This window comes from Crocodylus porosus, unplaced genomic scaffold, assembly GCF_001723895.1.
Source record: "Crocodylus porosus isolate Cpor-Errol unplaced genomic scaffold, CroPor_comp1, whole genome shotgun sequence".
NCBI lineage: Eukaryota > Metazoa > Chordata > Crocodylia > Crocodylidae > Crocodylus > Crocodylus porosus.
In genome coordinates this window covers 48,364,255-48,384,266 of record NW_017728947.1, presented here as the reverse complement: position 1 = coordinate 48,384,266, position 20,012 = coordinate 48,364,255, and the positions used below count along the sequence as shown (strand labels likewise).

The following is a 20,012-nucleotide window of genomic DNA, read 5'->3' as shown; positions in this document are numbered from 1 at the left end:
TCAGTTCAACTTGGATCAAAGAGGCGATTTTGGTAGGAAAGATTTTTAAAAACCTAATTTTTTTTGTCCTATTTCACTTTAAACTCCAGTGCAAACGATGCACAAATGAAAAATCTTACCTCTGCACTGTCTGAAATGCAAACACTGCAGTAGAGGTAAGCGGGAAATGAAACTGAGTAGACACAAGTGGAATTTCTACTGATCAAACTGAAAGAAAGACAAAAGCCACCCAGGACAAGGAAAGCTGGACTGCCAAATTTCTGCTGTAAGCTAGGGTGCTGTGAATAGCACAGGTAAAGAAGGTTGGTTAAAAACATACTATTTTGAACTTGATTGCGTCTCTTACGCCATTCTTGTGACAAACTGATTTGCTAGTTGGAGGAAAGAGATATATAATACACTACTACAGCTGCCTTAGAAATTAACAGGCAAGTGTAAATAAACAGGGGAGGCAGACTGCTGGCTAAACACTGCAGCCAATTGCTGCCTGCTGGAGAGTGAGCTAACCCTCAGCTGCTACAGTCATAATTTTTTTTTTTTTTTTTCGGAAAGGGGTAAAATTGGGGGCATGTGTGGGAGGGAGAACCAGGGGGAAATTATAAATAAGTGGAGTCCACCCATGATTGGGAAAAGAAGTAGTGTCTATCCACAAGTTACAACTTGCTGTGTAAGGCCATCTCTCATTGCTCCCATTGAATTGTATTAGAAAGTGAATCTGAGCACAGTGAATATGTTTCCTGTAGGGAACCCCACCTAGAACAACCCTCAGCATGTACTAACAAGGTCCTACATTCTCCATCTTTGTGGGTATACTCCTAACTTATATACTGTAGCCCACTGTTTAAATACTTGCCATGCCCCCTCCCCAAGCACCAGGCAAGGAAACCACACTGCATTCACTCATGCTTTTAAAAAGATGTTCAGCAAACACATTGTTCTCCCACCCGTGAAGACACCTATGGGATGGGGACTATAACACATGCTCAGAGATCTGTTGGGATAAAACAGTCACACGACTCTGATGGCAGAAAGTCAGGAAGAGATGTCTGAACCACTCAGAAAGCAATGACCTAGCCTTCCACTGCTCAGCACTGCACTACTGCTGACAAGGTCAGCAGGGATCCCAACTCCAAAGCCAAAACATTTCCTGGCTAGGTTCCCCCCCGACTGACCACATTTTTCAAACATAAGGAGGGTTTGTGAGGTCAGGAGGCACATGAAAAGCCCTTATGCTGCTTGAGGGAGAGGGGAGCAGAATGAAGGGAGGGGAAAGTATTCCTGACATAGTTTTTCATTTTAAAGTCATGTAAAGTTCTAGGGGTTGGTAGCTTACAAGCTGATGTAGGAACAAGCCCTTGCTATTTATTCAAAGTTTCAAGGGCTGTAAACTAAAAGGCAACCTTGCTGCCCCTTACAGTGCTCCCCCACCCCGCCCCATGGCAGCACCTTCTGACACAATGGCCCAAGTAGGCTACCTCTTTAAAACCAGAAGCAATGTAGTCCCATCTGCATGGCTCCATGGGTGAGCTAACTGGCTCCATCACTCAGCAGTGCTATTTAACCACCCTTGCACTACTTTCTGTTTGGGAAGCAGCCCATCCAGAGTAGCACAACGTGAATGAGGGCTGCTACTCAGGATGGAAAATGTACTATGTAAACCTAGCCAGAGCCACTTGAAGCCCTCAAGAGCAGGGCTTTGGAGATGTCAAGGCTCAATCCTAGCACACACTGGTGTCAACTGAATGTGGTTAACCTCCAGTTAGCATAGGCTTGGTTAAAATGCAAATCAGAGGATCCAAGTGGTACGATCAATCTGCTTGCTTTTGGCCTTGTTGAGAGCTGGCCACGCTCAGAAACTCTCTCAGATTAACACCTGAAGCTGCCCCTACACTAGCCCAACCCTGGAAGAACTTCTAATGGTTTTCAGTGAAAACACAGCCCCAGACTTCTAAACACAAAAATACCAAGTGGATTATGGAGTGATATTGGGATTCTGGAGTGGAATCCTGCAGATTTACAATCACGCTGCTTTTTCAGCAGGATTTTGTAAGGGACAGAAGGCATCCCCAGGAACCTGTAAAAGACACCAGAGTACTCTGTTTTTACCATTGCTAGCAATACCCAATAACTTGCTATTGGGCAGCTAAGTAACAGAGGGCACCACTTCATCTTAACAATGCTGAACACTGTTGGATAGTGTAGATTACCCATTCTGGAACTTCACTCAAGCCCAGGCTTGGCACTCTGAGGGAATTCTGTCCTGTCCTAGATGCAAGGGGATGCTGTAAGAAGAGCCTATATATAAACCACGTCTGCACTCAGTGAGCAAGTAGTCCTTGGCCCCTGCATTCTGTGCAGCAAAAGAGCTTGCGAGGCCTGTGAGAAGCTGCAACAAGCCGGTGTGAGAACGAGAAAGGCACAAGTAAATAGCAGCTCTGCAGAGACTGCTGTCAAACAACTGGCTGGGGGAGCGAAGAGGGAAGAGCTCAACTTCATTACATTACTTGAGCCTGTAATGCAGATGGAATGGGGAGGGCAGAACTGCACCAACCCCAGTTGCGCATTGAGGAGGCAACCTGGCGACATCCTTTGGATCATGAGGTGAGGGGTCTCTGCTTGGAGGTATCCAGGGCACAGCTTGCAAGGGTGGGGCAGGTTGCACAGAGTGCTTGCATCCCAAGGAAGAAAGGAGAAACCAAGAGGAAGAAGGCTAAACAAGTGCAGCAGGCCTCATGCTTCCTTCAACAATGGAATATCTGGGAGGAAAAAAAAAGAGAGAGGTCAACATAAGTCTCTCCATAGCGCTTCTAACAGACAGCAGCAATGTACATGTGAGGGCCTTACATTTTAGCTCAACGTAGACACTCAATATGGTGACAAAGCACCATTCTCTCTCTCGCTCTCAACATACAACCATCCAGGACCTGTCTCCAATGGCCTGGTTTTTCTGAAGGTTTGAAATCAATAGTTTCTTATTACTTGATCTACCAATCATGGAAAAGACTTGTTTCAATATAACCTGCATCTGACTAGGAGCAATGTAGGCTCCCATGTAGCCATCGGGGTCAGACTGCCAGAGCTACAGCCTTAGAAGCACAGATCGCCAAGCACAGACAGACCCTGCAGCTCTGTGGGAGTGGCATCCAATTTCCGCAGTCTGAGAATCTTTTGGATGAGTTTCTGGCATCCCTTCCCACATCCTTCCCCGCTCGGCTAGTCACATATTTGAGGTTTTAGTCTCATATCTGGGAATTCTGGTAGGTATTTCCCTCTAGGGTAATTTGCTTATTACTGCTGAGGAAGCTTCTGACTGATATTACTGAAGATTATGCAGCTCACAAGGGGAAAAGGCATTGGCAATGTGTAGTGGGTGCACATGCACCCCCCGACAGAAGCACCGCTGAGGCTGCCAGCAGCGCCTGTGCGTGGTCGCCACTTGCCACCTCTGCCCTCACCACTGACACCAAAAGCGGTGTCTGTGGGCAGTCCCTGATCACTACTGGCCATTGCAGCCAGCGGCATCTGTGGGTGGTTGCCGACCACCAGTGGGTGCTCGCCCTCCTCTCCCCCCGACACCACTGCAGCCACCTGCAGGAGCTCCCCACTCACGACCGCCTGCATGCAGTCGCCATGCCGCCCCCAGCCTCTGGGGGCACACATCATTCATGGAAAAAGGAAAGGCCATATTTTCTGCTATCTACAAGTCAGTTACACTCCTTGCCCTACTTTCTTCCTGACTTAGCAGGACCACCCTCTTCAGAAGCCAACCACTGCTTGGTCTCCATATAGGCTCTGTCCTTGTAAGGCCCTTCCCTTCACAGAGTCCAGAGAACTCAGCAGGGTGGCTTCTGTTTACAGGGACTTCTACCGGGCTGAGGTGCAAGACAATCAAAGGTCACTCCTCTGAAGACTTCCACCAGGTCTTGGGCTGTGGTCTGTAAGTGCTTTGTGCACTGAGCTAGCCAGCACCTTGATAAAACTGTCTTGAGTAACAGTGCCTAAAATGGAGGCACTCCAGAAAATGGCCTTGATGCTGGCCAGCATTGGATACCGTGGAAGAAAATGAAACTGTCAGTGCATCCACACTATGCAATGCTGCAACAGGCAGAGAAGGAGACTCCTTTCAAACAACTCAGCTGATGACCAGTTTGGGTCCTGAAGCGTAACAAAAGCATGTGGCCGTTGTAATTTTTATCCTAGCTAGCCGCCCTGCCAAGGCTAGTCCTGCTTACATAAGCTTCCCATTCAACACTCCTATGTCAGGTCACGTACCATCTGTATATTCCTCAGAGGAAGTAAGTGATAAAAGGCTTTGTATGTCGCTGTTTTCTGAGTCTTGAGCCTCTTGGTGCACAGGCCTGCTGCTAGCCACACCAGCTACCCAGGAAGAGGTGGCGGCCTGGTGCACAAGAACAGTTTCAGAGCGCTGAGGGCCACTGGCTTCATACAGTCCAGAGCGTCCTGGGGCCTCATCCTCCCCAGTGAAGCCATTACGAGCTCCCTGGTCCTGCAGCTGGTGATGCTGTTGTTGCATCTCTCTTGCTCCACTCTGCCCAGCTCCCTCTGACAGCACGATCTGCACCCGTGAATCCGAGGGTGGAATGCAGTTCCCTGCGCTGCCATAGACTGCTTCTTCATAGGACGGCAAAGCCACTTGGACACCATCCACCATGATAGAAACCTGGTCCCCAGACACACCTTGGTCACGTCTTTAAAGAGAAAAAATAAAGTTAAGAGTGACTATGGAGACCGACAGCCCACTGGGTCTGCAAGAGACCCCAGCAAGCCAGTGAGCCACAAAGTCAATGCCCCCAATCCCCATCATTCAGGATGTATGTATGTCAAATTTTACCATGATCTCCTTAAATGCAGTCATTTCCTTGCAGCTCTCCTGTGCCCTGCCATGGAAATGACCACAGCTCAGATTTGCTTTCCTTACAGATGACTGGCAGCTGGAGAAAGAGCCTGGATATCTGCCCTCAGGTGAGGCACCTCTAATCGGTAACCACATCTGCAGCTGCACAGGGAGCAGCAGTAATTAGTTCAGGAGATAACTCTGTGCCCACCTGGAGGAAGGGTGGCACAGCGTAGTGTAGACCTCTAGTGGCAACAGCAGCTAAAGCATGGGACCATCAGCACTTCCATAGGCAAGAGAGAAGGGAAACATGCATTTTGTGATTTCCCCTCGGCAGGGATAAGCTGGAGAAGTGAACATTCACCAGAAGCTCCTGAACAGCCATGTTCCTCTCCCTGTCCAATTTTATTCATTGGATGGTACCAGCACAAGCTGCAATGGTAGTAGTGATTGAGGGATCTCACCAGCAAACTGGGCCGGAAAGAGACAACGAACCACAAAGCACAACAGATGTACACACCCTGGGCTCTTTGGTAATATATCCAAGGCTGAGAAAGGAAAAAGGTTGAAGGACAGGATGGTCAGGAATAGGAATAGCTTGTTTTGTTTAAAATGCAGAAGAGCAGATATCTCATGGGATAGCTCAGCAGACAAGCCATGGCATTATCATGCCTGTTGCACCACAGGGTTAGGGAGACTTTCAGGAGGAGCAGGGCTGCACAAGCTCCAGGCAAGCTGCCTCACAAAACCTAAGCACTGCACTCCTGAGACCATGCGTCACCCACTCATTCTGCAGCTGCCAAGTTTTTTCCACCCACAATACCGCCTTTGCTTCATCACTGTGCTGGACAGCAGAAACCAACAGGTATACGGGGAAAAAATCATCACAGCTCCAGTACTTTGGAAGTTTGTTAAGCCTTAGGTTTCAAACATAACAGAGAACTCCTCTTCTTCTCTAGAGAAAATATGGCACAATGCAGTTAATTGAGAGTTCTGGTCCAGCTTCTAATAGATCACAGTCATTTGACAAAATCCACCATCTCTACCTTAGTGCTAAATGTTACCTTTGCTGTCAATCTGCAATAGAGAAACCAAAGACCACAGGGACTGGAAACTAAGCCATGTCCAACTGGGCTTTTGGCTGAGACACACTTGTGGAAGGAAAGCTGATACTAACACAGCCAAAGCTGGATCTGTTCGCAGATGAAAAGGACACGGTCTCCCTTTGGATCAAGATGGCAACTTTTGCTAACATTAGGTTTAATCAGGGAAGACAAGTTATAGCACTAAAAAACAGCCCCTGAACAGCAGGATGTGCAGCCATTTTATGGAAGTTAGCTAAGCAGTGATGGAGAGAAGCAGAGAAGCAGAAATGGGTGAAAGAAATGAAAAACCCCAGAGCAGAAAAAGAAGAACAAGGAGCTAAGTAAAGGTACAAATCCAGTACCTTCCTGGACTGCTCCTGGAAGTAAATAGGCCTCCATGGCAATGACTCACCAAAGCTGAAAGCCCCCGACTTAGCTCACCTGCTGTGATGGAAGGACTTCAGCTTTGGCTGCAGCAAAACAAACAACACCACGAGGAGCAGGATCAGAGCTACTGAACTCGCTGTGGAGGCCACGATGGACAAGGTGGGCACCCCAATCGTTGGGGGAGAATCTTTGCCTACAAAATCCAAAAGAAACAGAAATTAAATCACTCGTGTCCCAAAAAAGCAACTGTACAAACAAAGTGCATGTTAGGCTCCTCTGAAAAGACTTGGGGCAGCTCAGGGAAAAGACAAACAAAAGTGAATAGAGGCTGGAGGGGTTGATTTAAGAGATCTATGCATAGCCTGAATAAGGGACATCTAACAAAGAAACCCAGTATTACCAGAAAGAGAAGAATTGTTCAGCTTCATAAAAGGGAACTTAGGCTGAACAACAGGAAGACTTCCGATAACAGGATTTCTTACCCCATGGAATGGGCTCCCATGGAAGAGATGGAAATCTCCTTTCTTGGCATATTTATAATGTAAACAAGTTGCTAGTAACCAGACAGTAAGAACCATCCTATGAACTAGAGAGCAGGACTGAGATGCCCCAGCCAGTCCTTCCCTTCTCTGCTTTGTGTATCTGCCTGGGCACTGCTGCTATTCCCTACACTGTGTATGTGACAAACACCAATTTCTGTACAAACCTTCTCGCCAGTGATCTTTAGTTCCTACATGCTTCATATACAGGGCATCCTTATGTAACTCACTCCAGTATAGCACAACTTCCAGTTTGCTAGAATTCAATGTATTCCTTAGGGCCACAACCAAGAGTCTCAAAATGCAGCCAGGTGGCCTGAAAACCTATCCTTGCATTCACTTCATCATGCTCTAGTGTTGGCCTGCTGGGTGGCTACTTTTGTCCTCAAATAGCTAAAATGTTTCAGTGGCAGGTAGAAGCTTCAGAGGAGCACACCATACTACATTCTGCTTTTGTACCCTAAAGGGAGATTGAACTGGGCTTTGTGTTTCAGGAGATTTTTTTTCTGGAGGAGCAGAGGGGTGAAAAATTTACCAGGAGGGGTAAGCAAACGTCACTGTTAATTTTTGAGCACCAGTATGCAATGCTGTAAAAGCTGCTAACTTTCCCAAGTGCAGCTTCAGGGAACTGGAACACAGCTAGCTATTAGTCAATTGGTGAGACTGTTAAAGGCTAGTATTAATGTGGGATAGCCAAGGGACTAGCGTCAGTAATACAGAGTGTTTTTTCCCACTTCCAGGTCTGCCAGGCCTTTCATTTAGTTTGTTTGAGGCAGGTGGGATTTTATTCATACTTCAACTAAGTAATTGTTAGAGTTGCTCTTTTTCCAAGTTTGACTTCCTCACTCTGAAGATGCCACTAAATCATTAAAACTCATCTGTGCTTCCAACTATACACAGCTGATGACAATGGATGTCCAGTAACTATTGCAGCTGAATGAATTTGCACTAATCTTGAATATAAGTAGGGCTGAGGGCAAGCAGTGTTCACCATTGCCCAGCAGCACTGCTCATCAGCCATGGGCATTGGAGGTATACCCCAAGTTTTAACAGCCCTATATTTCTGGCCAGCCCAGGTCATGTTCCATCCCTCAAGACACTACAGAGGAGCTGCATGATCACTACTTGTCACTTGCTACTTCCAGTCCTAATGTGGCGAAAATGCTACCTTTTGGGAATGGTATCCAAGACAGGCTAACTGCTGTGGTACAGCTTTCTGGCAAGGATTGGGGATAGAAGAGGAACTGTGATGACCAACGGAAGTCTTAATGAATTCAAAGAGCCCATGCAGGGTCTATCTGGTGCCAGGTGAATTTCGTTTTCTCTTGCACAGGAGCTCAGAACAAAGCTTGGAGAACAGACTTAGCAGGGACATCAGGCAAACTACTGCTCTAGGACAGCATGGGAGCAATCGCAGAACCGGTGTGAACTCCAAGGGCAAGGGAAGGTGGTGGTAGAAGTGGGAAGGAGGGAGAGGTGAGGGAAGGTGGAGAGAGGGGGAGCTCTTCTGCTCCTTTCCAAACAAGTTACTTTACTTTTTTCTTCAGTAATCTTAGAGGTCTGTAAACTGGTAGGATGACTCGGCAGGAAGACTAGAGGGTCAGCAAGGGGCAGGAGGGAGTCTTTTTGTTTTTCCACAGGTTTTTATCCTGTACATTTTTTTTTAACCAGAAGACCCATGGACAATGAGATGCAGCAGCACGATAAACATTTTCCTGCAGAGTGCTTTACTTTCCAGTCATGGGTGAGGAATTCCTGTGCAGCTGGGGAGAGCCCCACAGAACAAAGCTGTGGATTTCCATTTGGAAAGAAACGAAACAGAAAACACTTGTCAGCAACACCCATTACTGTCAGGCCAAAGACAGAACAAGCATCATAGAGCCCTGTGCTGGAGCAGGTCACAAGCTGCCAATCAGGTAAACATGGCCTTCTATAAGCAAGTGTCAAAGTGTTGACCAAGGAGGACAGCCATACTCTAGGTCAAGGGTATGCCCATTTGAAGGGAAGTACTACTGCTGGAAGGACAGCACAGCCTCTGTTAGAGGCAAAGTAGCAGCATCTAAACTGTACACTATTGAGCAACTTACTTCTGCCCCCCTTCTCTTATAATAACCTGCTGAGATAACAGGTTGCAGCATAAATCTCCCCTTGAGTCAGGGTGGAGAACAGCATCCTAAAGCACAGATCCACAGGACACATTTCTGTGTCAAAGGCTAGGGGCTGGACTCCAACGAGGAAGAAGTAGTAAGAGAAATCTAGGGGGCTGGGACTGCCACTTACATTTGCTCAGTACCCAGTGCAATGGGGCCTGGCCCAAATGCAGTCTTCTGGACACTAACTTGGTATAAACTTTAGAATTGCCATCAGAGAAGACAGTCAAATGGGAAATAGGACATTTAGCATCTCAGATGGTGGAATGCATTACTTACCTTCACTGAGCCTACAGCTAACTTCCATGGTTGGATTCCACTCTCCATTCTCACAGGTCAGGAAGTTGTAACCTCCCTTCAGCATGTAGCCTTCATCACAGAAATACTCTATGACACTGTCAGTTATCAGAGGCTCTCTGCATGGAGTTGGGTGGCATTTGTAGCCTCCATTCTCAGGCTCTGGTGGCCGGGGACAAACTAAAGTAAAAGGAAAAGAAGAAAGGCGAGACGCCATCATTAAAATGCCACAGAAGACCTCAGTTATGCAACTGTTGCAAAAGTATTCTGAGAAACATGATGCACACTTCCACCACCGACTTCTGCAAAACACTAATTACTAGAAGTGGGCAGAAAAGTGGCAATATGAAAACAAAGGTTTGCTTCATAGGTTATAGTCCCAACAAATCTGATTCATTTGTTGAATGCCAACTTTTATTCCATTATTATAATTTAGTTACGAAGTGGAGGAAATTAAAATATAATCACCCAGACTACTCAATTTAAATATTTCCTTGATCACGCGGTCGCTGGACCAGAGAGGGCAAACATTTCCAGTGACAAGACCCAATATCCTTGCCTTCATATTTTTTAAAGATACATCATCAGATGGGGGGGAAAAAATCACTTTTGAATATAAATGTTTCTTATCTACATTGTTATCATCAACTTCAACAAATATTGAGAGGGCTGAAAGTCTTGCTTATATTTCCCTACATGCTTTTTCCATTTCTTCCATCACAGCCAATGGAAACAGACTATTCAACTTAATTTGTTTCTAGACAATGTCTCTGTCAGAGGCACCGGGTCACAAAGTTTGGTTTGCAAAATATTAACGAGCAGCATTAGCTTCTACCGAACACTTTAAAGACACATTGTGTAGGATTACTCCTATAGAGTTTTTTTCCCCCTTTTCTTTTCTTTTTTAAAAGGAGGAGCAAATTTGAGGCCAAATGTGACCTGCAGATGAGGCTGTACAGAAAACCAAATTTTTTTTTTATTTCCACACATTTCTGCCAGTACGTAGTAAATAACCACTCCACAAACAAAACAAAATCCCAGAGAACAAGGAAATTGGTGTAAAAAACAGGATCTTCATTCATTCAGATTTTGTCTGTGCTGGCAGTTCACTGTTATTGCTGGCAGGACAGAGCCTTTTATATGCACTGCATCAGTCTCCCTTTTCCATGGAACCCCTTCTGCCTCTTCTGAAGGTGTTCCTCCTCCAAGAATTTGGACAGTGCAAACAGCAAAACAAATATGCTTATATTATTCAAACACCGAACGTGTTTAAAGGTCAAGAGAACAGGCCTTATGAGGAGATGCTGAGAGGCATGGGACTCTTTAGCCTGGAGATGGAAAGGCTCAGGGGTGACGTGGTGGCAGCCTATAAGGGGTGTGCATCAGGAACTGGGAGAACATCTGTTCACCAGGGCACCCCAAGGGAAGACAAGGTCTAACAGTCACAAACTGCTGGAAGACTGTTTTAGACTAGATATAAAGAAAAACTTCTTTACTGTCTAAGTCTCCAGAGTCTGGAATAGACTCCCCCACAAGTGGTGCAAGCACCTACTCTGGATACTTTTAAGAAACACTTGGATGCTTATCTCGCTGGGTGATCTGACCACCGCTGACTTCCTGCCCCATGGGCAGGGGGCTGGACCCCCTGATCTCGCGAGGTCCCTTCCAGCCCTAATGTCTATGAAATGCTGCAAAGATGAATCCAACACTTCCCCCCTTTAAATCACCACAATAAAACTGCAGGAAGAAAGAAGTGTATCCATATTTTAGAAGGAGACTCTTTGGGGTCTGAATAAATTCACGTTTTTCTAGTTAACCACTGTGTGGTAACTCGTGCCCTCTCCTTACCTCTGGAACCTGCCTCTTTTCTGTAGCACTCAGAAAAAAGTGATGGTACTACAGTTTCACCCCAAATCCCAGGAGAACCAGGTACCTCTGTTAAAATGATCATCAGCAAAAGAGAGAATTTAAGGTAGGTACTAACTATTTCAGGACAAAATCTTGGAGCTAGACTGTTCTTACTGGTGGCAGATGACAGAAAAAGGAGCAATGCACTCAAATTGCAGCAAGGGAAGTTTAGGTTAGATATGAGGGAAAACTCACGAGGATTGTAGTAAAGAACTGGAACACGCTGCCTAGGGAGAATGTAAACTCTCCGTCCTAGAGGTTTTTAAGGCCTGGGTAGAAAAAGCCTTGGCTGGGATGATATGTCAGGATTGTCTTGCTTTGAGCAGGAGGTTGGACTAGATGACCTCCTGAGGTCCCTTCCAACCCTAATTTTCTTTGATTCCAGGATTTCTCATTGAGAAGAGGGGAGGGGAAGAGGGAGTTTACAACTCAGAGAACAAAACTCAACACCAAATCCTAACAGTCCAAAGCTGAAGCATGTGAAAACTTCACAGAGAAGTTATGAAGTACAGAGGGAGAAGAAACTCTCACTTTGTGTCCCCACCCTGTCCAACAGCCTGCTCCATAGACACTACTATAAAGCCTTAGCATTGAGGAGAAGGCTGAACACCACTTGCATGCCCACTGTCTGGAGCACTTTAGAGGAAAGTTGGTTGACCAGCTGTTCTTCTGTACTGTTTTTGCTGAGTTCTTCCAGACGGCATCTCCCATGCAGAAGTTTGTGCCTCCCTATGTGGGACATTTCTAGCACTTCTGCTGCATTTGCACCCAGATGGGGAAGAAAAGGTTTAAACATCTGGCTCAGAGTTATGGCATTGGGTCTTGCCCATAAACTGAGCACCAGGGTATTATGCTCAGTCACCTACTGAACAAGTCCCTCTAGAATAGTATGTTTGATTGAAGGAAAATCTGAATGAGTGCTATTACAGAACATACTGTGGAGAACCAGCCAGCTTGGTCCCATTCCTGAGGGCAGAGATGTGGGATTCTCATATAGGTTTCATATTGATTCTCGCCCCTCACTAGATTAATGGCCAACAGTGTTTCTTCTGTTCTCTGTTCTTTTGCACTACACCCACACAAGCCTTTTAGATCAGAAGCCCTCTTGGGCAGTGTTCTCCTTCTTTGTTTGCTTCACTCTGCTGTAAAGGGCCACCTACGCTGGTGATTCTATGCAAGTTACACGCACAAAAAGCTATCCTTAAAAAAAAAAAAAAAAAAAAAACATATTTAGGTTACAGCCAAGCACTTAAAAGCTTGGCAAGATCAGAATTCAAGTTCCCCCTGTGCAACCTTAAATTGGCTTCTTTGTGTGAAAGCTTTGGAATGCAGCCTTCAATTACATGCATGCATACTGTTTTTCCCTCCTCCACAGATCTCTGCCTCATTCAGTGTCCAGGATGGATGATACACAGGAGAATGAGGTAGCTGCTTGGTGTTTTCACCCACCTCACAAGGTAGGCGGCCCCTGCCTTATCTTCTTCAGGCCAGACAATGATGATCGAATAAGTCATTCCCTCATGTTTCTCCTGGCGCATTTGTTATGGACACATTTGAGAAAGTCACAAGTATTACTGACGTTACCTCTGCTGACAGGAAAGGGTGTTTTCATCTCTTTTTATACTTGGGGAAGCAGAGACACAGCTGACATTACACAGTGATTTAGAGCTGACCCCTTCCAATCCTGTGTTGCCCCATTCAGGACTGTACCGGGGAGGGAGGGGGGCTGTCAACCAAGCCCTATCATGTGCCTGGCATGCTGCAGTGGCATGGCTACCCTGCCAGATGTTCAATATATATTGAACATGTGGCATGGGGCAAGATGCAGAGTTGGGGGGGAGGGGTATGACATGTGGCTGGATGCGGAGTGGCAGCAGCACAGGGCATTAGATGATGGTGGCCGTGTGCAAGCTCCCCCCCAGGAGGCAGTGGCAGCACAAATGGCATGGGGAGGTGGGTAGCTCCAACCCCTCCGCCCCAGTCATTCTTGATGCAGCGCTGGCTGAAGCCACAACCCCCAAGAGCGTTACGGATGGACAGACACAGACAAATGGACTACGCCCTATATATATTAATTAGCAGATAATAGATAGACAGATATTGATATAATGCCTATGACTTGTATTCTCTTGAATACTTTGAACAGTAGAAATGAGATCAAGTTCTGGAAGACTTACTGGTCCTTACCAGCCAGAGGCAGGACAAGTATTGCTACTCAGAGATAGGAAGCATGTCCCTCTCTACTGTTCCCCCACCCAGGGATCTAATGAAGGCTAACAAGTTTCACAAGTTTTCTGGTTAGCAGGCTACTGATCCCTTTGAGTGTACCCTCTACACTTCACCTGCTCTACACTCCACTTGGAAAGAGGATTATTTGTGTCTTCTCCCCTGTCCACAACTTCTCATACAAGAAATGGGACGTGTCTCCATTACTTCACCCTTCCATTACCCCCCACGGCTGTTTTGAGAATGGACCTGAGGGCAGATAAAGGGCCAAGAGGTCTCTGCTAATTTACTCCTCAATCTCAGCCCTCCTTCTGGGTCCCTTACTCTTCCTGAATATAAACTAGAGCGGGTCTCTGGTACCCAGACTGCTCATGTAGAACTGCAAGATACGACCTGACCATCCAAAACAGCACTACTGCTGCCCTTCAGGTTCTGATGAGCAGGGAAATGGCCTGAGAAATTTCCCTTTTTGTCTGCTTGTCCAAGGTATGAGCATAAGCCAAGGCACCAACATGACTGTCTGCAGACTCCGAGAGACAACATGACATGGATTTATACCAGAACACATTGGGAAGAGTCTTGTGAGAGATGGGATTCTTTTCAAGTTTAAAGTCCACAGAAATTGATGGCTTAAAGCCCCTGCACTCACCAAGGAAAATCTCCCCACTCAGCACTAAGAAGCCACTGTGTACACAACAACAAAGAGAACCAGAAAAGTGATACAGAAAGAAAATGCATGCAATGCCATTTTCAGCATTGAAAGCTTTTATTATATAAATCTTCCCAGCTGGCAGACAGGAAGCTCATTGTCCAGGCTAGCTCCTTTTCTCACGAGAACTTCATCCCCCTGCCCCCAAAAGGGTTCGGCTAGTCAGCTGTTTGCTGTCCTGGGAAAAGAAATATTCCTGCCAATACTGCTTTAAAGGGTTCCTCCAGTCAAAATCTCTTGCTCCACCACTGCCTGGTAGCTGTTTCGTAGAGAGGCCAGCACTACTGCCATCACCAATTTTGTCATCTGAAACACTGTGACTACACAACAGAGATTCTCAAGATCTCACCTTAGAGTCTGAAGGCGCTATGTTGTTTAAGTAAAAAGGCCAATCATGCATACATTTCCTTCCTTCATCAAGCAACACTTATGTTTGGCTACATGAGATGGCTAGTGAAGGGGACCAGCTATCATCTGTCCCAAGAGTTAAAACCAGCATAGGTCATGGCCCTTCCTCCCCCCCGGCATGTCATGCGCAACCTGCAAAACCTGACCTGACAGCTCAGGAACTCCTCTCTAGGAAGCAGTCTGACTTGGAGTAGGGAATAGATGTGCTTATTTTACACCCCTCTGCATCAGCCATAGCAAAACCACTCTCCTCTTTTCCAAAGTGAAACTAATTCCTAGGTTGTACAGGAATGTCACTAATATGGGTTCCTATGATCTTTCTACCTGCCTGCCCACCGCTCTGGTTCAGAAAGCAGTTATACGAAGGGATGAACTAGGAGGCCACAAACTGCTAGGCATGGAAATGGTTATCACAGCAAACCATATAGAAACCCAACCTGATTTTTCAGGATCTTAATATCTTGACATAAACAGCAATCAGTGTTTGCCTTCCTGCACACTAAAGCCTTTAGTATAGTGGTCTCCCACCACTGGTTTATTTTTGGGCAAGCTGACTCCATTGTTCTCACCATTATGAATACCTAGCTTCATATCTAACATCTGATTAGGAGATGGCTCCTCAAGTACTCTAAATATAAATGAGATGGCTCATGTTACCAATGGGCAGGCTCGCATGCTTTAGGCTTATGAGTTTCTCTGAGCTGTTGGGTACGAGTCATGCAGCATTTACCTGACTGGCACTGGGACTTTTGAAGAGACCATTTGAGAGCCTGCCTCCTCCTTATATCCAATATTTTAAAGCCATGTTCTTGACCAACAGAGATACTGGCAGTCATATAGATGATTCTTCTTCAGTAGCAACATTCAGAAACATGTGCCCAGGTCACTAGAAGGGGCAGCTCAGATATGTAAACTTTTACACGGTGGCAGCAAATTTTAATGTCCCTACTCCCTCAACCCACAATTGTAGCCATTTTTGTGGCTATTATGAAATGGTTCATAATTTACCATACACTTCACTTGCCTGGGCCCTACCAGAGTCAACAGCATTACAAGCTGTGATTACTCAAAAACTCAGCACTGCTCAATAAGTGTGTGTAATCCAGATCCCCAAAATAAAGGAACCATGTGCTCATTAGTGCTTTTCCCGCACCCGCACCCCCCAACTCATGACTGGAACTGGGTGTTCTTGTCATGAGTCCTGGGATCCTCCAAAAATGTATATGAAGAGGAAGCACAGGTCAGCCTGGTTCGACTCCACCTCATGGAGGGCAGGACCATACTAATCATCTACAACAGGCCAAGAGAGGGGGCAACAGAGAGATTCTGGATAAGCAGTGTGACGCCCCATTTGGTGATGCTTGCCAGACTTTTAATGCCGATGAAGAAACAAAAATCACTGGAAATAGGAAAGAAAGGTGCAGCTTAGCTGTGGGAGTGAAAAGGAATGTGAAATGCATGCAATGTAGTGGCTCACCATGACCTGAAAAAGTCAGCAATTAAGGGGACTGCACTTAATGGGCACTACCATATGTCTTATTAAGATGAGTTGCATTAACCTATCCTTGTTGTAGCGGTATGTTTTATAATCATGCTCAGTGCTGGTTACATTTAATTTCAGAGTTGGTGCCCATTACTGAGCACATGCTGCTTTTGGCAGCAGTTTTATGATAAACAGTGTATTTATTGAGGTTTCCTTGTATGTGAATATAAAACAAGGGAATTTTTTTCCCCATGCTGACTGGGGGAAAAACTCATCTTGTATTTGAGTAAACACAATATTTATAACTGCAGCAAGCTGCCCAAGAATCTTGTATAAAGGTCAGACTTTAACAGACTATTTAGAGCCAAACTTCACAGGATAACAATGCAGTTATATCAGATGCCCACATTTTTTGCAGGTTTCTAGCAAAAGGATGGTTTGTGGGGAACTGGTAGTCCTATGGTGAGGGGCCTCCCTAGATATCTTCTTTCAAGTAGTCTGGGTTTCTCTAGCATATGAGAAGATGGCTCATCTCCCGAGGCACAAATCAGAAATGGCATCAGCTGCCAGATCCCAGACATAACCATTGGGGTTAAAGAACCTCTTTATACTCTATTTGCAGCAGAATGTAATAAAAAGCCTCTATTGTAAGTGAATACACACTTCCAAACACCCTGCCCAGGAAATGTTTCAGGCCTTCCTAGAAACATCCCAAAATGTAACTTTCTTTGGCTGGTAGTTAATTGAAGCAGACAAAATCCAACGGAAACCAGCTCTCCAGCCTTATCTGAGCCTGATGCTGCTCCCATTGAAGTCAATGGCAACATTTCAAACTGAGCAGGACTAAGACCTTTATTGGGAAATTACAGTTTCCCTAGCAAAGAAGCATTTCAAAGAGGAGGCTTAATTTTTCATGTACTAATGCGAGTAAATGAGATGAAACTGAAGAAAGAAGATCTGTATATATAATCATATAGCTGGGCATTTATATAATTAGACACAAGTGCTTACACTGTGTACAGTAAAGGGCCCATTCATAGAAGTTCCATACATGCCAATGCATTTTTAAAAAGACAAAAAAAAAGGGGAAGAAATAAGGATTCTAATTGCAGTCTTCCACCAATGCAGTCACCCAGCTGGTGACTCAGGAGAAGCACAGAGTTGAATTATCTTAATTAACATGTTACACAGTAGCAAAAAAAATCTGTATGCTTATTAATGCTCTGCCATGATTAGCCAACCATGGAGGCAGTCTGCTAGTGGCACTATAATTAAGGATATTGTCTTTCTTGTGATTAAAATATGAATTTTTTTCCTATGCCTTTTTCCTCTCTGGTTATAAAACTAAAGGGAAAAGAAAATCTGAATTTTTATATTTGTAAAAAGTAAAGTTCTAGTCGGTTGCTAGTTGTTTGGGACCTCTATCAGTTTATTTAAAATGAAGTTTTAGACTTGTGTGGTTTAAAATGTCCCTGACTCAATGGACTTACCAATGAGGGATTAGGTATCTAATTGCTTTTGCCCCTTTTGAACCATTTCCTCCTTACACTCTAAGCATTAGGATGGGAAGGAATAATCAGGGAAGGAGGGGCACAGGAACAACAAAGATGATGACACCCCAGAGAGGGCTGCACACAAATGAACACAGTGCAGGAGAGTTTTCAGGTCTGAAATAAGAGCTATTCTACATAAGGAAAGGTGGACTGTTGTTTTAATTCAGCAGTGCCCCAGCAATAGCACTAGCCTGAATTTGCCTGTTCAAAGGAGTACAATCAATAGGATAATCATATTACTAAATGATCAAAGACATGTTCCAAAGCAATTTGGAACTACAGTGCTAACCCAATTCCCTCAAACTTGGTTAAAATTTTTGTTGACAGGCCCTAAAATTTGAACATGGCTTTGATTTTTAAGCCTGGTCCTTAAGTATCTATAATCTAGACACTTAAGCATCTAGAATCAAGGTACCCCAGTTGTATCTGGGACTTCTAAACACTACTATAAATCAATATAAGTACAGGGCCTTTCAGCAGGGCTGAGCTGGTAATCCATCTTGGTGACAGTCATTTCATGTGCTGTTCTTAGTCAACATAATATCTATAAAGTGCTTTGAGCTCTCCAGATAAATGGTGACCCTGACATACAGAGAGCTGAAAGCCAAATGCCCCACGTGCACAGGCCAACTGCAGTTGCTTCCTCAGCCTGACAAAGGGTATTTGTACCCAAAAGCTGGCAAAGAATTTTTCCAACTATTTTAATTAGTCTAATTTAAAAAAAAAAAAAAAAAAAAAATCAGATTTACTCAAATAACCTTGCCTGCCTGTATCCTTAGACAGACATGGCTACAACCTATACCTCGTCAGTGAAAAGCGAGGTTCCCAGTCTCCTGCAGCACAAGAGCAGAATAAAAGAGTTCATCTGGGCTGTGTTGGAAACCCAGGATGCAGAGGTTCCAAAAATGGTTAGCTTTGGATCCTGTCCATTTGATAAAGTGGAGACTTCAAAACACATCTGTTTCATTATTTTACTAGATCATCTTCCCATCCTTTCCATGCTTTGCAACCCCAAAATTACTTCCATGCATCAGTGGAGGAAAATTAAACACAGACTTTACTAACACCCTATACAATGTCCAGATGCTGCTTTTGAAATATGAGTTCTATCCTGGTCATAGGCAAGGCATCCATAAGACATAGCTGTGTTCAACAACAATAACAAAAAAACCCAAACAGATTGAGAGAGTTTCCCTAGGAAGCTCACTGCCTTTGGTTTCAGCCTTCATTAAAAAAAACACAGCAAAAGCCCACACAGCGTGGACTCTCTCACAGCATTTTCATTGTATTCTGCACAGCCAGCCTGTGCACATCAAGCACTTCTTTTCCTTCCACTGATAGCTCCGGCAGTAACTTCTAAATCTTTTTTTCCTCACAAAGGAGAGAAAATGATTCAAAATGATAGCAACAATCTATCAAAATAACTTGATAGCCTTAGAACAAGGAGCTGAGACAGATGCCTGGGTACCTGAAGAACCCAAAGTAGGCATGCAATTCAGCAGGAAAGGCACTAGTACAGTACTTGTCCCTGATATTCTCCACCCTCACTTTAATTTTTTAAGAACTTTAGTTTCTTATCTTTTTAGGACCTTAATGTTCTGGTCAGATCCAATTCAGAAGTTTTCTGCGTATCATTTTCTTAATCTCTCTCATCTGGGTAATAATGCACAACTGTGTTTTTAAGTAGATCCTGGGATTGACAGACGCAGAGGCCAACATCAGGGACATCTAAAATTCTAGACTCTTTTAGGAGACATGTAAGCAATGTTAATGAGAGCTGATTATCTCTTAGCACAGGACAACGATCAGGTGACCATGCTGATTCTTTTCCCAATGTCCAAAAAGTTGAGGTTCCAGAGACCACAATATTGCAGTTGTTCCCATCTGCAAATCCTACCTGGAATAAACGTTACTGCTCCAGCAAGTTTGGTCTCTATGCTTAGGGAAGCCCGAGAACAGGGGCGGGCAATTATTTTTGGCAGAGGGCATCTTAACAAGGTTTGGTGAGCTGTTGAGGGCCCCATGGGTAGCCCCACTGCTTGACAGGTGCCACACTCCCCCTGGCCACCATCTTGGGATCAGAAGTCCCACCCTAACCCCTGACCTTTGTCACCAGAAGTCTCTCCCCTTACCCCCCCCCAAAAAAATATTCCTTTTGGGAGGGTGGTTGCCATCTTAGAACCAGAAAAAAACCAACCATACACTAAAAGTCAAACACCTACTAGAACATATTTTAATTGTATTTAAAAAAATATTTTTGTCAAGATTTACGTTTGTATACTATATATCAAGGTGATTGCACAATAACTCAAAAATAAATTCTTAGTCTTCTATATTGTGGGTGTGTGTGCGTGCGGTGGGGGGTATATGGTGGGGGTGTGTGTGTGTGTGTGTGTGTGTGTGTGTGTGTGT

At 44.9% G+C, this 20,012-nt stretch overlaps 1 protein-coding gene across 1 annotated transcript in view; it reads right to left on the bottom strand.

Moving 5' to 3' along the window:
* Positions 1-1,161: 1,161 nt before the first annotated feature.
* SUSD6 (sushi domain containing 6) overlaps positions 1,162-20,012 on the bottom strand; it is a 112,047-nt gene continuing 93,196 nt past the window's right edge. The window contains exons 3-6 of the mRNA XM_019551821.1: positions 9,296-9,493; positions 6,382-6,520; positions 4,273-4,709; positions 1,162-2,756 (exon numbers count right to left, since the gene is read on the bottom strand). Of these exons, the coding sequence (XP_019407366.1) occupies positions 2,731-2,756; positions 4,273-4,709; positions 6,382-6,520; positions 9,296-9,493 (800 nt within the window). The 3' untranslated portion in view covers positions 1,162-2,730. The remainder of the gene's footprint in view (positions 2,757-4,272; positions 4,710-6,381; positions 6,521-9,295; positions 9,494-20,012) is intronic.